Consider the following 18,224-nt stretch of genomic DNA (forward strand, 5'->3'; position numbering starts at 1 on the left):
AGGTAGTACATTCATTAAATATTCCCTCCCTTTTTCCTAGCCATTAAAGGATCTGCCTGTAACTGATTAATATTTTCACCACCCTGCTGTTGAGGTTATCACATACAATACAGGTCTAATGGCCAAGTCCAACCCTGATGACAAGAATGCTGGATCTGCTTTGTACTTGGTGCCTGACCAAATTCTATAGGTAGAAAAAATACAAAGTTGCCTACTGTTGTTGGGTGAATATTACCTAATTCATTTATTCTTGTAGAACATGAGCTAAAAAGCTAGGCAGAGAGTATATAATGATTATGTTACTGCTAAGAGTTCAGGTTTAACTTACGAAAAGACTGTAATAGCCATCATCATGTTAAGTTTCTGCTATTGATTGGTTTATGCCTAGACAACCTTTCCTCCAAACACACAGTCCTTTTTTTAAGACCAACTAGGTACATATAAAATCTAATATTTGATGGAAAATTCCAAAAATTCTGGCTTCTTTTTATTTTTACTCAAGGTCTGATTTTTTTTTCAACCATTTGTTGCTCTTTTGTTTATATTTACTTTTGAGGTGCGATTCTTTACTTTTATTTCTTTTTGAAGTTCATGGTATAGCTTATTGTTCCTGCTTCCTCTTCTGATGTGTTTGGTAGATTACTACTACTGATTTGATGTTTGATGTATGAATGGAAAGCCAAAAATATTGTGGTAAATCCTGCCTATATTATTTAAACTTTTGTATAATGCAACTCAAATTTTAGGTAAAAAATTCAACTTTTACCAATTTGGCATTTTCTATTTTTTTATAAGCATACATTCTTTGTTTCAAAATATATGACTACATATATACCTGACCATTGTATTCAATGCATTTGCATTCTGTTACAAGATAAAGATAATCCCAGTTCATTACTCTTGCACCTGTGTCCTCTTGCTCACCTTGAGGTTCAGATGTTGGTTAGGAAAACATGCATCAATTGTATCAACACATTTCATGTAATTTTTAGCCTGGAAAAGCTCAGTGATGAAGAACTTTCAAAAACCAATTTCACAGGTGATTAACAAAATGATTATCTTCCTCATGAAGAAAAAAATGACTATTTCATTGGTAACCCATACAAAAATCTATTTATTTAAGTAGTGTCTGCTTGAATTATGTAGTAATTGATTGGCAAGCTGTGGTATTTGTGATTTAAAATGAAAAGTTTTAGAAGCTTAGTTTACACAACTGTAATGCTAAACAATATATATATATATATATATATATATATATATATATATATAAATATATATATATATATGTACACTGTATGCATTTCTTCAAGGCTCACAATATGTCAATATGTCAAATCCATGGCCTTATACTATAACTTGAAATTTTGAATTGATTTACTCAATCCATTGTTTATAGCAGCTGTGCAGCACTACACATATCCTTCTGTGCCAGAATTTATACTTTTTCTGTTTATATGTCCACAAAGACACAATCAGTACGGTACTTACAGAACCAGAAAAATGTCTCTACCAAGAACACTAATATGCTCCAAGAACATCATTTCCTTCCTGTCTAAAATGCTGAATACTTGCTTGCCAAAAATGTATAAAATATCAAAAAAGAGAGATTAAATATCAGTGTTAATTCTAAAATTAGTTGTCAGTGTGACTTGGCACTATACAAGTTAATCCTAATGCACCCTATAATAGTTGCTGGCTAATCATCCAATACATAACCACAGTTGTCTTTTGTAACCGACGCATTTCACCGTTCACGGCTTCCTCAGGGATGATCGCTACTTGCGATACAAATTGGTTGTACAATCAGGTAAGGTTTGTTCAAACCCATACACAGGTCATGGATACATAGTTGATTTCTGGTGTACAATGTATGGAGGATGCAAAAAAGATGATGAAAGGAACTGGTGATAGTGTAGCAGAGAACAGCAGCCTGACATAATTTCTCAAATACAGTACAACTCTATTTGCATGCCAAAAAAGCCCCTCTTTCTTTCCTATTATCCGGTACATTTATGTCTTGAAAACCTGGGGCTGGCATTAATGTCAATCTTTGTATGTTCTAATAGGATAAAGAACAATCTTTACAATCTACCATAATACTCTTGCTTGCCAATGCGCAGTCAAAGTGTGTCTCAATTTTGCCAGCAAGCAAATAATGCAATTGTAACAGGAAAGTAACCTCTTATTGTGAGCTGTTGTCAAAAATAAATTTTTCAGTGTGACATATGTTGATACATCCTTTTTAAGACCCTGGTTAAAATTCAGAGCATATACTGCCTACCTTATGATGTATCTACATAATTGTTCCCTGATTACAACAAAGAGTCTTTTTAGTTTGTGCAGCTCTGTGTATAAATCTGGCATACCTGCTTGCTCCCAATTTTTCAGTTTTTAACTGTGTTTATTTAATGCCTTGTGAAAAGAAGTGCAGGACAAACTTGCTTGGACTGCTCCAGGATGTCTCATGCATGGTGTATCACTGCCAATAGCAGTTGAGTTTGACCCCCTTACTTATTATTTATAAAAAAAATATTTATTCTTGTTTAAAGACATGTGATCAGATTTAGAGGATGCTTCTTTGCTATGTTTATACCAAATAATTTGGATGGTAAGCATGTATTTACATTTGACTCATTTAAACATTTTATTGCATATAAATAAAACATATAAATGAAAAAAGTTATTTGCAATATCATTACAATCACAATTTAAATACACAGATCTTATGAAGATGTTCCATGGGACATTAAGCTGCCACCAAAGCTACAGCCTCCTGAGTCTACATTGGAAAAAATGCCAGATCCAATCTCACAGCATTTTACTCAGAGAAGATATGAACCTGAACCAGAAATATGGCAAGTATGTAAACTGTATAATATTAGTGGATCTGTCTTTTCTTCAACCTAGTAGACTATTAAATTATATAGATTTAAAGTGATATTCCCTGGAACACATAAACAAATCAACTAGCATAAACTACATAATAAACTAACAAAAGTTTTCTCGTTCATAAAAACTAGAACTTTTGTTATTACATGTTTTTTAAAGATGAATTCTAGGAAAATATAATGGACACAAATTATGTAGCTTTGTAATAATTTATAACATCAATAAATGTTTTTTTTAAAAAGCAATAGTAGTAGAAAGTAAAGTACCTGAATCTTACCTAGTAATTACCAAAGTAATGCATTGTGAGAAGAAGAAGCAGGAGAAAGAAGGGGCCAATGATTTTATCTGCTAGAAAGAAGCATGCTGATTGAAAGAATGCAATGCAGTCATGTAATCACTTACCACTATACTGCTTCACCTTTAACTATCCAGTCCCAGAACATAGGTTGAATGATGTCATCAGACTAAGGACATCTAGCAGCAGTCAACCTATTACAGAATGGCTGTGATAAATAAACGGACAGGCCTAAAACTGGTCACCAGTTTGTTTTAAGCAGCATTGTTTCATTATTCCAATAAACTCCTGCACAAGGGCACAGTCTATGGTGTTGTTTTATGCAGGATTACTATACAGATAGGAAAGTCTATATAGTAATGCAAAAGGACAACAAGATCATATTATTTCTACATAATAGGATTCTTAATAGAAAACTCAGTGATTGTAAAAAACAGGTAATAGGCAGACTTATGGTTAACATTAAGGTTGGCTCAGTGTCTAGCACTCTTGCTTTTGCAGAACTACGGTCCCAAGTATGAATTTTAGCAAGGACACCATCTGCATAGAGTTTTATGGTCTCCTGTGTTTGCATGGGTTTCCTCTGGTCAGTCCGGTTTTCTCCCACATTCAAAAATTTGCAATTAGGTTATTGGTTTCTCCTCAGTTTTGAACTGTTTTTATGACGTTTGACTATGGTAGGTACATTAGATTGTAAGCCCCTTTGAGACACAGTTAGTGGCATGAATATGGAATTTGTAAAGTGTTTTAAACAAAAGACTGAAATTCTTCTGATATGAAGGATTTAAGGGACTAAGGTGAGGGCACTGCGCAGGCAGATATAATAATTGTCTGGTTCTTTCTGAAGAATCTTCTGATACTAGTACCGGGTAGTCAAGATTCAGCATTACCAGTAACTTCTTTCACATGACATGATGCTGGACTGGGCTAAATTCATCTTTAAAAAATGTCTGTTTAAAAGTATATGATTAAGTTTCAGTTACAACAAGTTTTGACTACATTTCTACCTTCATTTACCTATAACTTAGTGTCTGCCAGTGACAATGATATGCCCCCTCCAAAGATTGCGTTGAAACTGCTGTATTCAGTGTTTTTCTACAGCAGTCCTGTGTGGCACCACAATCCTATTGTGTAAGCAAAGCAGTAGAAAAGAAGAATAAATTTTTAAAGAACATCTGTCATCTTTGGGATAACAACATAAGTGCAGATAGAGTATCTAAAGAGCTGTCTGTCAGGGAATGTCACAGAGTTTTTTGCTTTCACCTAATTTGATAGCTAGCTAAAAAAAGAAACTGTAAAAAGTATGGAATGTAACTGACAAAAATGTTTCTGTTAAGCACTGATGGGCATTTTAAAAATTTATTAGATCTCAAACTTTCCGTGTTTCATTGAACTAATTATACACTTCAAACAAACCTAAACTTCAATATATATTGGATATTTATCCTGACATTCTTGCACTGGAACGTCTCCCTAGGGGCAACCATCTTAGCATCATAGCACTGTTGATCTTGCCAAAAGGGGTTAAAAATCCCTGGCAATAAACACAGCAAACCTAAAAAATTATTTAATAATTTATTTAAAGCTAATAATTACCATTGCAGGATCCAAAAATGAGTATAGGACTGGATGAGTATAGAACTGATGTTTCATCCAGCACTGGCTGGAAATAGATAAGCCTTCCAACTTCACAGCTACAGTCATCTAAGCTGTCAGAGAGGAGGCTAATAGGTGACATATGAAATGTGACTCTACCAATCAGACTCTTTACTATTGACTTTAGACTAAATGCCACATGGGTTGATGAGGCTGATCAGTCGGAGTGGTGCTGAGCATAACATCATAGGTGGTAATGGTTCAGCTGTGCGTCTGGCTGTCAGTGTATGATACTTTACAACTCTACAATGTCATGCTCAGAACCATTTCCACTGTGGCAGTGGAAGGCTGAGGGGGTGTAGACAGGCAAAAAATTTAACAACTTCATTATAAAAAGCCAAAATTCAAATCGACCACATAGCAGCATCAATGTAACTTGGGCTTATGTCACACATTAGGGCTTATGACACACATTATCAACTTCATTAGAAAAAGCCAAAATTCAAATCGACCACATAGCAGCAATAATGTAACTTGGGCTTATGACACACATTAGGTCCAGCATAAAGCATACATATAATATTCACCATCAGTGTTTAACCTGTGCAAGGAAGTGCAATCCTATAAAACCAGGGTTGACAATGTCCCTGGGGAAGTTGTCTTATTTTAATAAAACGTCATTGTCATGCTTTCAATTGGCATCTAGGTTTTTATTCGTGTTTTTGATCCTGTTGGGAGGGCTATCTTCTTTGCAGCAATGTGGGAGACCTGAGAGATGAAAAACACCAAGTTCTGCTTAATCAAAACTTAACACTCATCTTTTATTGGACACACACAATGGTCCATAGCAACAGTCATATATACCATCTACATTTGTCAATCTATCAGTTTATATTCAACCGTCATTATTATTTATTCATTTTTACAGGTGGCAGGTGGAATGTGGGACAGATTTCAAACAAGAGTTTTCCATGGTCAGAAGAAACCTCTGACATTGTAAGTGTGATTGTAAATTGATTCTGTACATGTTTTAAAGCTGTTAGATTTAGATCAATGTAATGCAGGACATATTCTGAATACTATCTCCATGGATAAATTAGGGATATACAATGCAAGGTGTGGTGGGAGTAGGGGCTTTGTAAGGTACTGTATGTTTGGAAATTCTATTAAATACACTGGTGCTTTGACCTTTAACCCCTTGAACCTTAAATCCTAATGGATTAGTTTCAAAGGAGTACAAAAGTGAAGAAGAAGTGAGTGAACAAAGATAGGAAGTGGGACAAAAGACATTCTTATCCACTTTTTATATGTCTCATGCCCCACAATAATCTATCTTTTCAGGGTTGTTCTGGGTCTTTTAGGAGGCATAATATTGTATTTTGGCATGTGCATATTTTCTGTAAAGAGTCCATGCTCCCCTAAAGCCATCTTTCATGCAAGAAAATGGTCATTGTTTTGTCCATTTATAATTTCTGATGAAAAGATGAAGAATTGGATAGGTGCATGAATTTCATCTGTAAGAAAGAGTGGTAGATTTCCACAAGCGCACCTTAACATTCCTTGATTCCTATCCTTAAGTATCCAATGGGCTGTTGAACAAATGTTAATGTGATTTCTTTTCCTGTACTGGGCTTTATTGTAATATTTCCTGTCAGCACTGGTCAAATATACTGTAGCTATCCTGATCTGTGGCTAAATTGGATAAAGATGGGACGACCTCCCTCATAATCCAGAAAATATTGTGGGTGGCCTGATCAGGTGGCCTGATCTTTGCATGTATTGGCTCTTCAGTTACCTCTAGCTTGTGTTAAATCCATGTACAGCTTTGTGCACCCTTGATAAATGAGTAGTCAGTGGCATGTATATATTTATATATATTTATATTTGGTGAAAAATAAAAATGAAATGCAATTCTTGCTGAAAGATACCATCATTTAAGAGTTGAAAACTGTATTTTGTACACAAAAGTAGTGGTTGAGTCTGTATAAAACCAAACAACATTTGCCAGCTTTGTGAATGAGTGAAAGAAGGTTTTTGACCTACCTGAAGGGTGAAATCTTGGCAGTAGCTGGCGAGCAACAAAACAGCAGCTTTCAAACACCCAGGCCTCTACAAAGGTAAGTTTATTCATTCCTTTTTATAAAGGCTAAATTTGGTACAGAAGTGACCCGATGGTGAAAGGATCACTTTAACATCACAATAACAACTACAAGTTATTCCCCTATTGTACTACAATACCCAGCCATAAATAATTTTGTGAAATATTGGCAACCAACACTGAATACTGAAGTTTAGAAACTCGAGAACAACGCTTTAAGGTTAAAATTTTGAAGCCACTAAGGGCCATGAAGTAGGTGTAGGAGGGCCGCATATGGTACAAAAACATTACTTTGAAAAAACCTGGAATAAAATGTGTGGTTTTGTTTTCTGCAATAACAAACAACATTTTGTTTGCTTAGTATTTTTGAAACTTTTACTCTTGAAACTGTGTAACTTTGTTTTCTTTGCTTCAGCAAATCTCCGTATCCTCGTATGGATCATATACCAGGTTATTGGTAAGTTTTTGTAGAAGTCAGTTTTAAGCACCAGCACTTACGACCCCCAATTAGACTATTTTTTGCAAACGTTTTTCCACTTGCAAAAAAAAGTATATCTGCTGCAAAAGCTTTGCAAAAACTGCCTGTCCATCGTTAGTGACTTCAGTTGTAAAATGTTTTCATGGTACCAGTGACAATTCAGCTTTCTTTAACTAAGTTCAGAGTTGCAAAAATAAACTAGACTAACTATCATTTTGACAAAGATACCCGTCCATATGATTTTGAGACATACAGGCCCTAGTTCACCATGATGTGTCACGTATTTAAAACCTCACTTTTGGGCTCGCCCAGGCAGTTACTCTAATTCTATTATCCTAAATTACACTATAACTATTGGATTGCACAGTCAGATTTAGACACCCTGCACAACTGTTACAACAGGAAAAAGAAAGTAATGCTATGGAATGTGATGATACAACGCTTGTTTATCTGCTTGTCTATTTATTTGACTTTGGGCTTTAATGGTGTTCTGTATTTTCTTCCAAACAGTGGCTTTACTGGCTCCGTGAATACTGAAGACATTGACAATCCCCGAGCAGTCTTCACACCTTTTACTAAAGTTCGAACTTTGCAGCCTCGATACACAAACACAGCAAAGTATGTATCTTTCTACAGTTGGCTTTCAGTGAAACCTAAAGGAGGACTTTATATGTTCCCTAAACTGTATATCTCAAGTAGTTTTTGGATAAATCCCAGTATGTTGTAATATTTTTTCAGATTAAGAATTTACCAAATGGAAATCCTAAACAACTCAGGAAAACTTCCCTATAGGTTCCTGATCATATCTGTGTGGTTAAATGCAGTTTGTATTCCAGTTTCCAGTTTAACAAAACCTTGAGCTCATTGACAAAATCTATTTTTTTTTGTTTAGTACAGCGATCAAAAACCTTGTGAAATTCTTGTAATCAACAAACTCACTTTTGTAAATAAGGATAACTAAATGCACAAAAACAGAGAAAACACATTTTTCATTTTATTATCTGACTGTCCTTTTAGAAATGGCTTTTTTCTATGTAGTTTGACGTCACATAGTTTACGCTGCATTTACATGATTGTCCACAAGATGTCCCTATGTTGACATAAAGTGGAAAGGCTCTTTTTAGCTTTAGACTTTAGGAAAATGACTGGTTTAAACAATAATTTATTTTGTTATATTAAAAGTATGCCATTATGAACTTTTGATAGCCAATACTAGCCTTGCTTCTTACACTAAAAGGTCTTTTATCTTCAATTTAAAAAAAAATGCCTATCAATAGCCCAATCTTTTTCATACCTATTGGAAAGGAATCCGTAACAAAATAAGATGTCTGTTCTTTTGTTTATTTAAAGTTGAACCATATGCATATATAATTTTAATGCAGTAATAAACATGGTACTCTTTAAGGGTTCTCTTTTAAAGCCGGTAAGTACTGCAAGGCTTAACGCGCCAGTGCTGGCAGCTCATTGGCGTTAAATCACTGCTCAGCAACATCAGACTTGAAATCCTGCTGTCTGATCCATCACCCCCCCAAGGGTAAGGGTGTCATAGCTCTGGAATACCATGTGCCCTGCTATGTGTGAAATTATCACACATCAACATGCTGGCCATATAAGGTATTTTAACCCTTGCAGCAACAATAAAAAATACAGCCTGACAGTACAGTAATAAATATGGTGGGTATATGTGGGCTTAAAATGATCAACAGGTTTACAATTAGTCATTACAATGTTGGTGCCCAGCACCCAGCTTCCTTTTTCAGGAAACAAGTTAGAATAGGGTGGTTACAAACAATATTACTTTATAAAAAATGCCATTTGCACATTCCCCTTGCCCCTTATCCTCTAATGGCTTATTTGCCAGGCTCCTTTCTAGAAAGGATGTCCCCTTTTAACTGGTGTCCCCTTTTGCTCCCTGCTTCTCCTTCCCCCAGTACATGCAGACACAAGTTAAGATCTATCCTCTCTCAGTGGGTGTCAGAAGTTAAGCATAATAATGGCCATCCTCAGTTCTGCCTGTCACCTGGATGTCTGTACAGTGTGGTGCCCAGAATGGTTGCCAAAAAGTATGGGGGATAGGCAAATTTGTCAGTATGTCTGTTCTCAGGTGGGGAAAGGAGAGCTGGGCAGAAAATTGGACACCACTGACCCAAACTGTAGTTAGAGGGAATGTACCAGGTGGCATATTCCTCCCTTGCTGTTGACCCAGTTCACAACTGAGAAAGTAAATAGGGGTTGTGCTAGCAAAGGCTTTCAGCTTTGGTATGTCCATTAGCCAATGATCACAAATCAAATCATCTTGACCTCCAACTGTGTAAGCCGCTTCCTTTAGCAGTGTTCCCCCTATGTAATCTAAATGACTAAGCTATTAGTTTCACAGTCTTGCACAGTGCAGGTCAGACCTAGGTGATGTAAAAGCAGGAGAAGACTCCACTTTACCGAGGACCTTGTAGCATGGTACCCAACGTGGGTTCTTCTTCTGCCTTGGCCTGGTCCTGAGTAAGGTACTCAGACTGGGTGCAGTTGACTGCACATATTGATGTAGCTGAACACTCATGCTTGGTTGGAAGTTTGTGGCAAGGGGTGGGATGGAACACGTGAGAAAAGGAAGGGAATGCACATATCTTCTTGTTTAGGAGAAAACAGGTGTGGATAGAAAGTACAGGTGTAATGTAAATATCTTTTAAACTATTTAAATGAAGTAAGGTTTATTAAATAGTTTTTCCAATAATTATAATGCAGCTGTAATTTTTGTTGTGTTTAAAGGAAATGTGTTAAAATCAGAAAAATGGGAATCACAAATGTTAAAAAATTAGGAATGTAATATTAGGGTAAAGATGTAATAGTAGGGTAAAGTTAACAGAAGTTAATAAAAGAAATAGTTTTTTTGTTTCAATCAAGTTTTATTGAGTACAACATTAAACTTTAACAAATAAACGTGAATGTATATAATAAATAAACATAACATACATATGGTATGCAAACCATATACAAAGAGGAAGAAAAACATAATGTAATGTCCATGAAGAACAATAAACAAATGGTTACAGGTAATGCCCAGCAGAACAATAAGATATACTTATACCATAAAAAACGGAAGGGACCATATTTATAACAAATCCTTCATGTAATGGTGGCACTAAACCAGAACCTAGGGGGAAAAACAAAGGGACAGACAGACAAAAAAAAACAAAGCCCTAGGGGGTTATAAGGAGGAGGATACAGTGGTTATGGGGCAAATAGGGGAGGAAAGGAAGATTAAGGTAGATGATGTAAGCGATATAAAAGACCCAATTTAGAGTGAAAGAAAAAATAAAAAGTACATTTAACATAACTCTATATAACTATATCAATGCCCAGGGGCGGAAGTCACCTCATGACAGATAAGTCTGAAATTGAGGAGATTCCTTAAACCAGTCCCAAGCTAACCACATTAATTTATTTTTGTTAGATTGGTCTTCGTCTTCAGCTACCAACATTTCTATATGCTGCATCCTTTCAAGTTCCACAAACCAGTCCTTTATGAAAGGAGTGCTGGTCTGTTTCCAGAACCTGGGAATAACTGCTCTGAATGCTGTCAAAAAATGGCAGGGTACACTCCTTTTGGCAGATTTAATCGAGCCTGGAATCATAGATAACAACGCCACTTTAGGGTTGTTGGGGACATCCGAACCCATCAATTTGTTGTAGACTTCTATGATTGTATCCCAGAAACGAAGGATAGGTGGGCATTCCCATCATATATGTAGCATAGTACCTCTATGTGATAGGCATCGCCAAGGTGTGTCAGGATGAGAGGACGAGAAGAGACGCAGATCTGTAGGGCACCTATACCATCTGGAGAGGATCTTATAGTTAGTTTCCTGAACTTTACAGGGAAGTGCAAGTTTGTGTGTCAAAATAAAAGCCCATTCCGAATCAGAGATATGCGTATTTAGGTCTGACTCCCAATATCTAGTATATATCAAAGAGTTAGGCCTGGTATCCGACAAAAGAATAGCATATAGTAGGGAAATAGTATGTGATGGACGATCAGGGGACCTTAAAATCGTCTCTATGGCGGTCAGGTTTCTGTGATATAGAATATAAAGGAAGATGGCAGTCTGTATTGAAACCAAGGGCCATATTGCCACAATCTCTGACTCTCAATGAGGAAAGGGGTTGAAGTTGCCCATTGAACAGAATGTCCCGAAGATGTCTATGCTCATCAAAGTTCCAGATCAGGAACCATTGTGCATTCATTGCTGGGGTAAAGGCCAGATTGTAAAACTTAGGGGGTCATGGGGCCTAACTTAGAGGAAATTTTCCCCGAAAGTAGGAGACCATCCAAAACATGTAAAGAGTAGAGTCAGTTTAGGAATAGGGTGCTTGGGATTCAACGGTACCGTGTCTGTCTATGGTAGGGATCCTGAATCCAGGGGGGATAATGCATTCACCAGGGACACCCAACTTTTCCTGTCCCTAATATGAAACCAGTCCACGATTCTTATTGGTATAGCAGCCCTATAATATGAGAAGATGTCAGGAACACCCGCTCCACCCTTATCCTTAAATAGTTTAATTAGTGAACAAAGTGTTATGCAAGCCATTTACCCCTCCAAATAAATAGGAAGAACTGCTGAGGATTTCGTAGGTATGAGGCCAGAAGGTATATGGGTACCAATTGGAAAATATATAGGAAACAGGGCAAGATGTCCATTTTAGGTAAATTAATTCTGGAAAATCAGACCTGTCGAGGTCTGATTGAATTTTACCAAATAGGGAGGAATATTTATACATAAATAATTTGGTAGGGTCCGATGTGATATGAATCCCTAAAAATTTGAGAGCTTCATTACATACCCTGAAGAAAATGTTAATGCCTATGGAGTTACTTTTGGTCCGGGGAAGGGTGACGTTGAGCAATTCTGATTTATTATAATAGACTTTAAAATTGCTTACCGAGCCGAACCTATCAAACTCCTTCAAAATAGAGGGAATTGAAGAGTGGCGAGATGATATGTATAAAAAAAGGTCATCCACATAAAGCGAGATCTTATATTGCGTGTCTCTTATCTGTATTCCTTATCTGTATACTAATGCATATAGTAAGGGGGGGGAAAGAGGGCAACCTTGCCTGGTACCATCTTTGATGGAGAACGGTGCCGATAAGGTGCCATTAACACGAACTTGTGCACAAGGGGCTGAATACAAAGCTGCAATACGGGAGACCATAGTGGGGCCCAGACCAATTTGTTTTAGGGATGCATACATAAATCACCAGTTTACCCTATCAAATGCCTTCACTGCGTCAATTGAGAGAAGGCACATTTGGATGTTAGAACTTGTTTTTTTTTTTAAATAAATGACCCATACATTCACAGAACTGAAAGTAAACATAGTCACAGTTTTTGTTATATTGTGACTACTATGATTGCTTATCATAATCATCACATGATCAGGAGCCTGATCACCAGCCCTTCAATGACCACTGTGGGGGGACAGCTGAATTTTGGGCAATAGGTGCATGTATGCACTCTTACCAAAGAATGTAAGCAACCAGTGAAATTCCCACTTGGGCAAGAACAGAGATGTTTCTAAAATTGCTAACTTTTAACTAAGCTGCACCTGAATGTTTTGTGTCACTCTTTAACCCTTCCTGATACTTGTAGTCCCACAAATACCTCCACATTTTTACATATTTGCACAGATAATGTAGGGGCATAGGTGCAGAGGCAGGAGAACAGACCTGCCAAAGAAATGTGGATACAAAATTACATAAACATACACATAAAGAAATACTTTCCTGCAAGGTACTGAATTCACAGTACACACATTACATACATTGTTTTTTTACATGCCCCATGTATCAGTATTCAATATTTTCCCTATAGTAAGCATTTCATCCATTAAATTTTGACTGCCTCACTTAACAGTACTGAGTGGGTCACAAAACAATAAATTCTTAGTAATGATTTGTTACTATTCTACATATAATTGAAATATTGGCAGCTATTTTTAAAGCTATTTTTTGTGTCAGACTTTAAGTGTAAATGTATTTGGCCTGCTTTTTTGGACTGTACCTAAACGTCCTGACATTTGGCAGCTCAGAATGTACTATGCATTCCATTAGTTGTTAAAAAAAATATCAAGGACATGTTGCTCTGTGATTGTCATCTTTTTTTTCACCTTTTTAGCTCTATTTAAAAAAAAAAAAAAAAAAAAAGCCTGAATTTCTTGCTTCTCATTGCTTTTTTATACTATTTGATCACAGCAATTTTATTCTTAATTCTAATCAATTTTACCTCATTCATCAAAAAGTGACAACACAACTTTACTGTCAGTGTTCAAGTGAAAGGATACAATCGCAATAAACCTGATTTATTAAAGCTTTTCAGGACTGTAGAAGATAGGCTATCATGGGGGAACCTGGGTGATCCAGCAAACCTAGAATGGATCTGGTGCAGGATTTAAAACAATTGCAGCTAAGAGCAAATGATTTTTAGGAAATCCATTCCATGTTTGCTGCATCAAGGCCCAATGTCTTCCTCACTCTTCATGACTTCTGCAATCTCTAACACAGCTTCATAAGGAATAAGTCTTTCAACTGCGTACTAACAATAAATTTATCTCTCATATGCATAAATACATACCAATATCAATTACATAAAATAAAAAAAAAATGCAGTGTCATACAACAGGAAAATCAGTCCTTGTAACCTCCAGTTCAGAGTGGGAAAACCACTCACCCTGTTTTACATTTCTATCAAGAAAAGGCTAAAGCCTAAACAGTCATCAACAGCAGCATACCCTTCATCTTTCTCCCAAACTTCCAAAAAGGAAAAAACATGAATATATATATATATATATATATATATATATATTGTATTTTAACATGTGAATGAAAAATGAAATACAATGTAGCAATACTTTGTTGTTACTCAAATATACAGCTGTGCTGCAAGTGTTATATTAAACAAGAACAACTTCACACTGGCGCATCAATTTAGCAAAGGATGTATGAAAGAGTATGAGAAAAATGCCCTGTAAGGTTTCTTGAAGTTATTTTTGGGGATGTCCTCTACATTTAAAATTACAAGTTAGTTTAGAAGTTTAACTTTTGTACAGTTTATTCATATCTCAATAACATCCTAATAAAAATCAGTTATGTTTTTGTTTTAAAAGACGTTTGAATGTAGCCTATTGCTTTACTACCTTTACCTACTTTCTTTACTTCATGTGTATTTGTGCGTAAAACACACAACTTTTTTTAATTGTCAAAACAAGCCGGTTTACAATATAACTGAAGACTGATGTAATATTGCATACTCAATTACTAACAAACACTTACAAAAAATACTCAAAGCACTACCAAACAGCCACTTCACCCAAAACATGTGCTCGCTAGAGTTTTGTGTCCTTCTCAGCTTGAAAGCAGTTGAAAGAAGTTTTTTCCGCTGTGCAGAAACACAAAACTACTCTCAGTTTCTGGATTTTAGTTTTAATATGACCTTTGAATGTTTTAAATAAATTGCCAAGGTTTCTGCATCCTACTGTGGTTTTCTGCTACCAATTTAGTTTCTTGAGATATGTTAGTACAGCAATGATTGTGTCTTTGAAGACATGTTTTTTTTCCTCTGTCACTAGGGTAAAAACTGTGACATTGTAGACATGTTTCTGGTTGTCTCAGAATGGTATTTATGGTATATTTGCAGATATGTTTTTTCTTCTTTCAGTATGGTATTGATTGTGGCTGTGTGGACAAATTTCTTGTTGTTTCTTGTGTCTCTGCGGAAATATTTTTATCGTTTGAATAAAGGATTGTTTTTTTCTCAGTTGTGTTCGTTATTTTTTTCTACTGAGACTTTGTTTTATACATGTCCATTTTGTGGTCAGTTCTGTTTTTCAGTATAGGTTAGGTTATTTGTAGTTTGTGCTTTTGATATTTCCTTTTGTTTATGGTGGAACAGTGCATGCATTTTATGTATTTTGATAGGGGCAGAGCCCCGCAGATTGGGCTGCAGGGGGTACCAAAAAGTAGCTGGCCTAGAACAGAAAAAAATAAAAATCCAGTTTACTACTTTATACAGATGCTGCACTTAAAAAAAAATATTTTTGTTTATCCAAAGACAAAGACAAATATGCTAATTACTATGTTTTTTAACATCAGAGCTTTGTAAGACTTAAAGCCCAAATTGAGATTAATAGCCCCAGCTCCTCTCTACTCTCTTACATAATCAGTGATGAGATCTATATTTTTCAGAAGTGACTAAACTATTACAATATTTGGGTGGTAGAGATTCAGAAATTCATTTATTGCCAGATTGCACCATACACTATTGCTTTGACATAAAGATTCACTATTTTGTAACATGATGTCCGGCAAAGTAAGAACATCATTTTGCACTTGCACTATTTTAAAGAAGATGTCTCTTATTAACATATATAGCATACTTAGCTTGCTGAACTTGTTTCATTTTGCAGCTGTAATTTTGTTTGTTTTTAATTTGGCCTTAACATATGCACATAATTTTGTTCTTGCCAGGATGACCAGATATAAACAAAACTTTCAGCCAAAGAGTTTTTACATTTTCTTATTAAACTTTGCAGGATTAATCAGAAATATGAAACATAGTTAATTAGAGTGTTTGTTTACTTCTTTGTTGTATAACCTTGACAATGATGGCATCTCATTGTCTATGGCATTATTAATGCTATTTACTTTTTTCTTTTTAGCACTCCAAACATTCCTGGATACACTGGCAGGGTTCATTGGATAGCTACCCACCCAGCAAATTCTAATCTTCCGTCTCCCCCTTCATCTGCAGACAAAAAAATGAATGGGTACATGTGAGTTGCATTTCTGAAAGAGTTTTCTTCTGCTACCGTGTTAACCCTCTAGAGTGCTGCTCTAATTTGTCCTTCGTGCAGTTCAGAGCTACTAAACAGTCTCTGCTCACATGAAAATGTTTGTAAAGAGCAAGCACGGGCTCTAAAAAACAATCAGTTTACAATATATCATATAATATATCATAAAACATTTTTGTTTTATAAAAAGGGTTTATAAATAATAAATCATAAACACAAGATTTTCTTGATATAAAATGAAAAAGTCAGTATTGTTAATAAAAAAGTGTGAATTTGATTCAGGGATTTTTTTAGAGAAATATTTAGCAATCCACTAGAAAAAAAAAACTTTTTGGAAATGCTGGCACCCTGATAACTCCAAGAAGATAAAATCTTTGTACTACTAAACATCATATCCTATGTATTCCAGCCTTACTGGAGCCTTACTCCACCTTAAAAGGGACCCCCAGAGATCCCACTGTTCTTCATTCAGATATCTTAGAGAAACCTCTGAAACTTGTCCTTATACCTGTCTAACAGAAATCAGGTCCCCACAGCAGACAATCATTTAATGTTTGTTAACTGGGAGATAAATATGCTGACTGGCTTATAACTCCCTTCAACATGGATTGTTTGACCAAATGCCTTCTGGTCATAGGTTTGGCTGTTATAGTATCCTGAATAAGATCGTTTACCTAGACGTGTTTCTGGAGTTCTAATAATCTTGTCACATTTCAATGTATGGCACAACATGATAAAAGAGCAAAGTAGGTAACTAAAGTTAGATCAGCTTTACTGGATATGGGATACAGCTGAGTAAAATATTTTGAAACTGTATATTTAAATACATTTTATAATTTATATTATTGTTACATGTAAGGGGTAAAATCTGTTTTATAGTTTTTCTTCCTTCATCCCATTGGTTGAGATTTTACATTTTTGCCTGTCCTGCAAATGCAACAAGACATAAGAGTAAACCACCATTCTTCCTCTTAGATGTCATTGCAACAAGTATCCCTGTTGGAAGATTCACCCTCTCCTCCTTTTCATTACTTAAAATTTTGAAATTTCCCATCATTGGTAAATGTTAACTCTCCTACAATTAGGGATATAAAAAGCAATAAAAGTTTCACAGGGGTCCAAATCCATCTGTACTTTATACAAAACCATAAAGTTTGGCTATAAAAACATTTTACGAATTTTAAAAACACAGAAAAACCTCTACATAAAAGAAAATATGTATACAAACGTAACATATTAAAACAGAAATATGTGATCTTATATTCATGTACTTTTATTTCAGATCTCTTATTGGAAGCAAAACGGGTTCTGCGTATAATCACCAGGGGCCAATTTCCAAAATGATCACTACTGTTTCACCATATAATCCTTACAACAAAGTGGACAAAGAAATAATCTCCTAAAGCAACAGGAAATTTATGGCAGCATAAAATGAATTAAAACACATATTAAAGTCATACAATGTAGCCAGTCTGCATTTGTAGTATGTGCTTTGCCAATACAACTAATCATAAAAATAAATCTGCATCTCAACTCAACTTAATATTGTTTGTTTTTTTCTTTTATATATGGTTAGCTATAATTTGGAATTAGACCAAAGGATTCTTTACCATTCTATATTTAGGCATATTTTGTCTTTTCAAAGTGAAACTAATGCCCCACTTTGAAAATTGGTGATCAGGCAGGTGTTTATTGGAGAAAGGAACAGGGGATGTCTCTTCTGAAATAACTATTCTTACCTGCCTGATCACTTCCCTTTCCCTTTCATTTTAATCATACAAATAAACAAGCCAACATAAAATGTGTCATAAATTGTTCGTTTTCCAACAAATCATAACTAACCAGTATAATCTCTATACAACACAATCTTCAAATTTATTATTATTATTAAACAGTATTTATATAGCGCCAACATATTACGCAGCGCTGTACATTAAATAGGGATTGCAAATGACAGACTAATACAGACAGTGATACAGGAGGAGAGGACCCTGCCCCGAAGAGCTTACAATCTAGTAGGTGGG

At 35.5% G+C, this 18,224-nt stretch overlaps 1 protein-coding gene across 2 annotated transcripts in view; it reads left to right on the top strand.

The window, feature by feature from the left end:
• The window catches only part of SPMIP7 (sperm microtubule inner protein 7), a 37,961-nt gene extending 20,223 nt beyond the window's left edge, over nucleotides 1-17,738 (top strand). Inside the window, exons 4-9 of one of the 2 annotated variants that reach the window (XM_072412102.1) lie at nucleotides 2,721-2,859; nucleotides 5,709-5,776; nucleotides 7,294-7,335; nucleotides 7,867-7,974; nucleotides 16,069-16,182; nucleotides 17,483-17,738. In XM_072412102.1, coding sequence (XP_072268203.1) covers nucleotides 2,721-2,859; nucleotides 5,709-5,776; nucleotides 7,294-7,335; nucleotides 7,867-7,974; nucleotides 16,069-16,182; nucleotides 17,483-17,603 — 592 coding nt within the window. In that variant the 3' untranslated portion in view covers nucleotides 17,604-17,738. The remainder of the gene's footprint in view (nucleotides 1-2,720; nucleotides 2,860-5,708; nucleotides 5,777-7,293; nucleotides 7,336-7,866; nucleotides 7,975-16,068; nucleotides 16,183-17,482) is intronic. The other variant, XM_072412103.1, reaches the window with a different exon arrangement.
• Nucleotides 17,739-18,224: the final 486 nt, after the last annotated feature.

This window comes from Pyxicephalus adspersus, chromosome 5, assembly GCF_032062135.1.
Source record: "Pyxicephalus adspersus chromosome 5, UCB_Pads_2.0, whole genome shotgun sequence".
Classification (NCBI taxonomy): domain Eukaryota; kingdom Metazoa; phylum Chordata; class Amphibia; order Anura; family Pyxicephalidae; genus Pyxicephalus; species Pyxicephalus adspersus.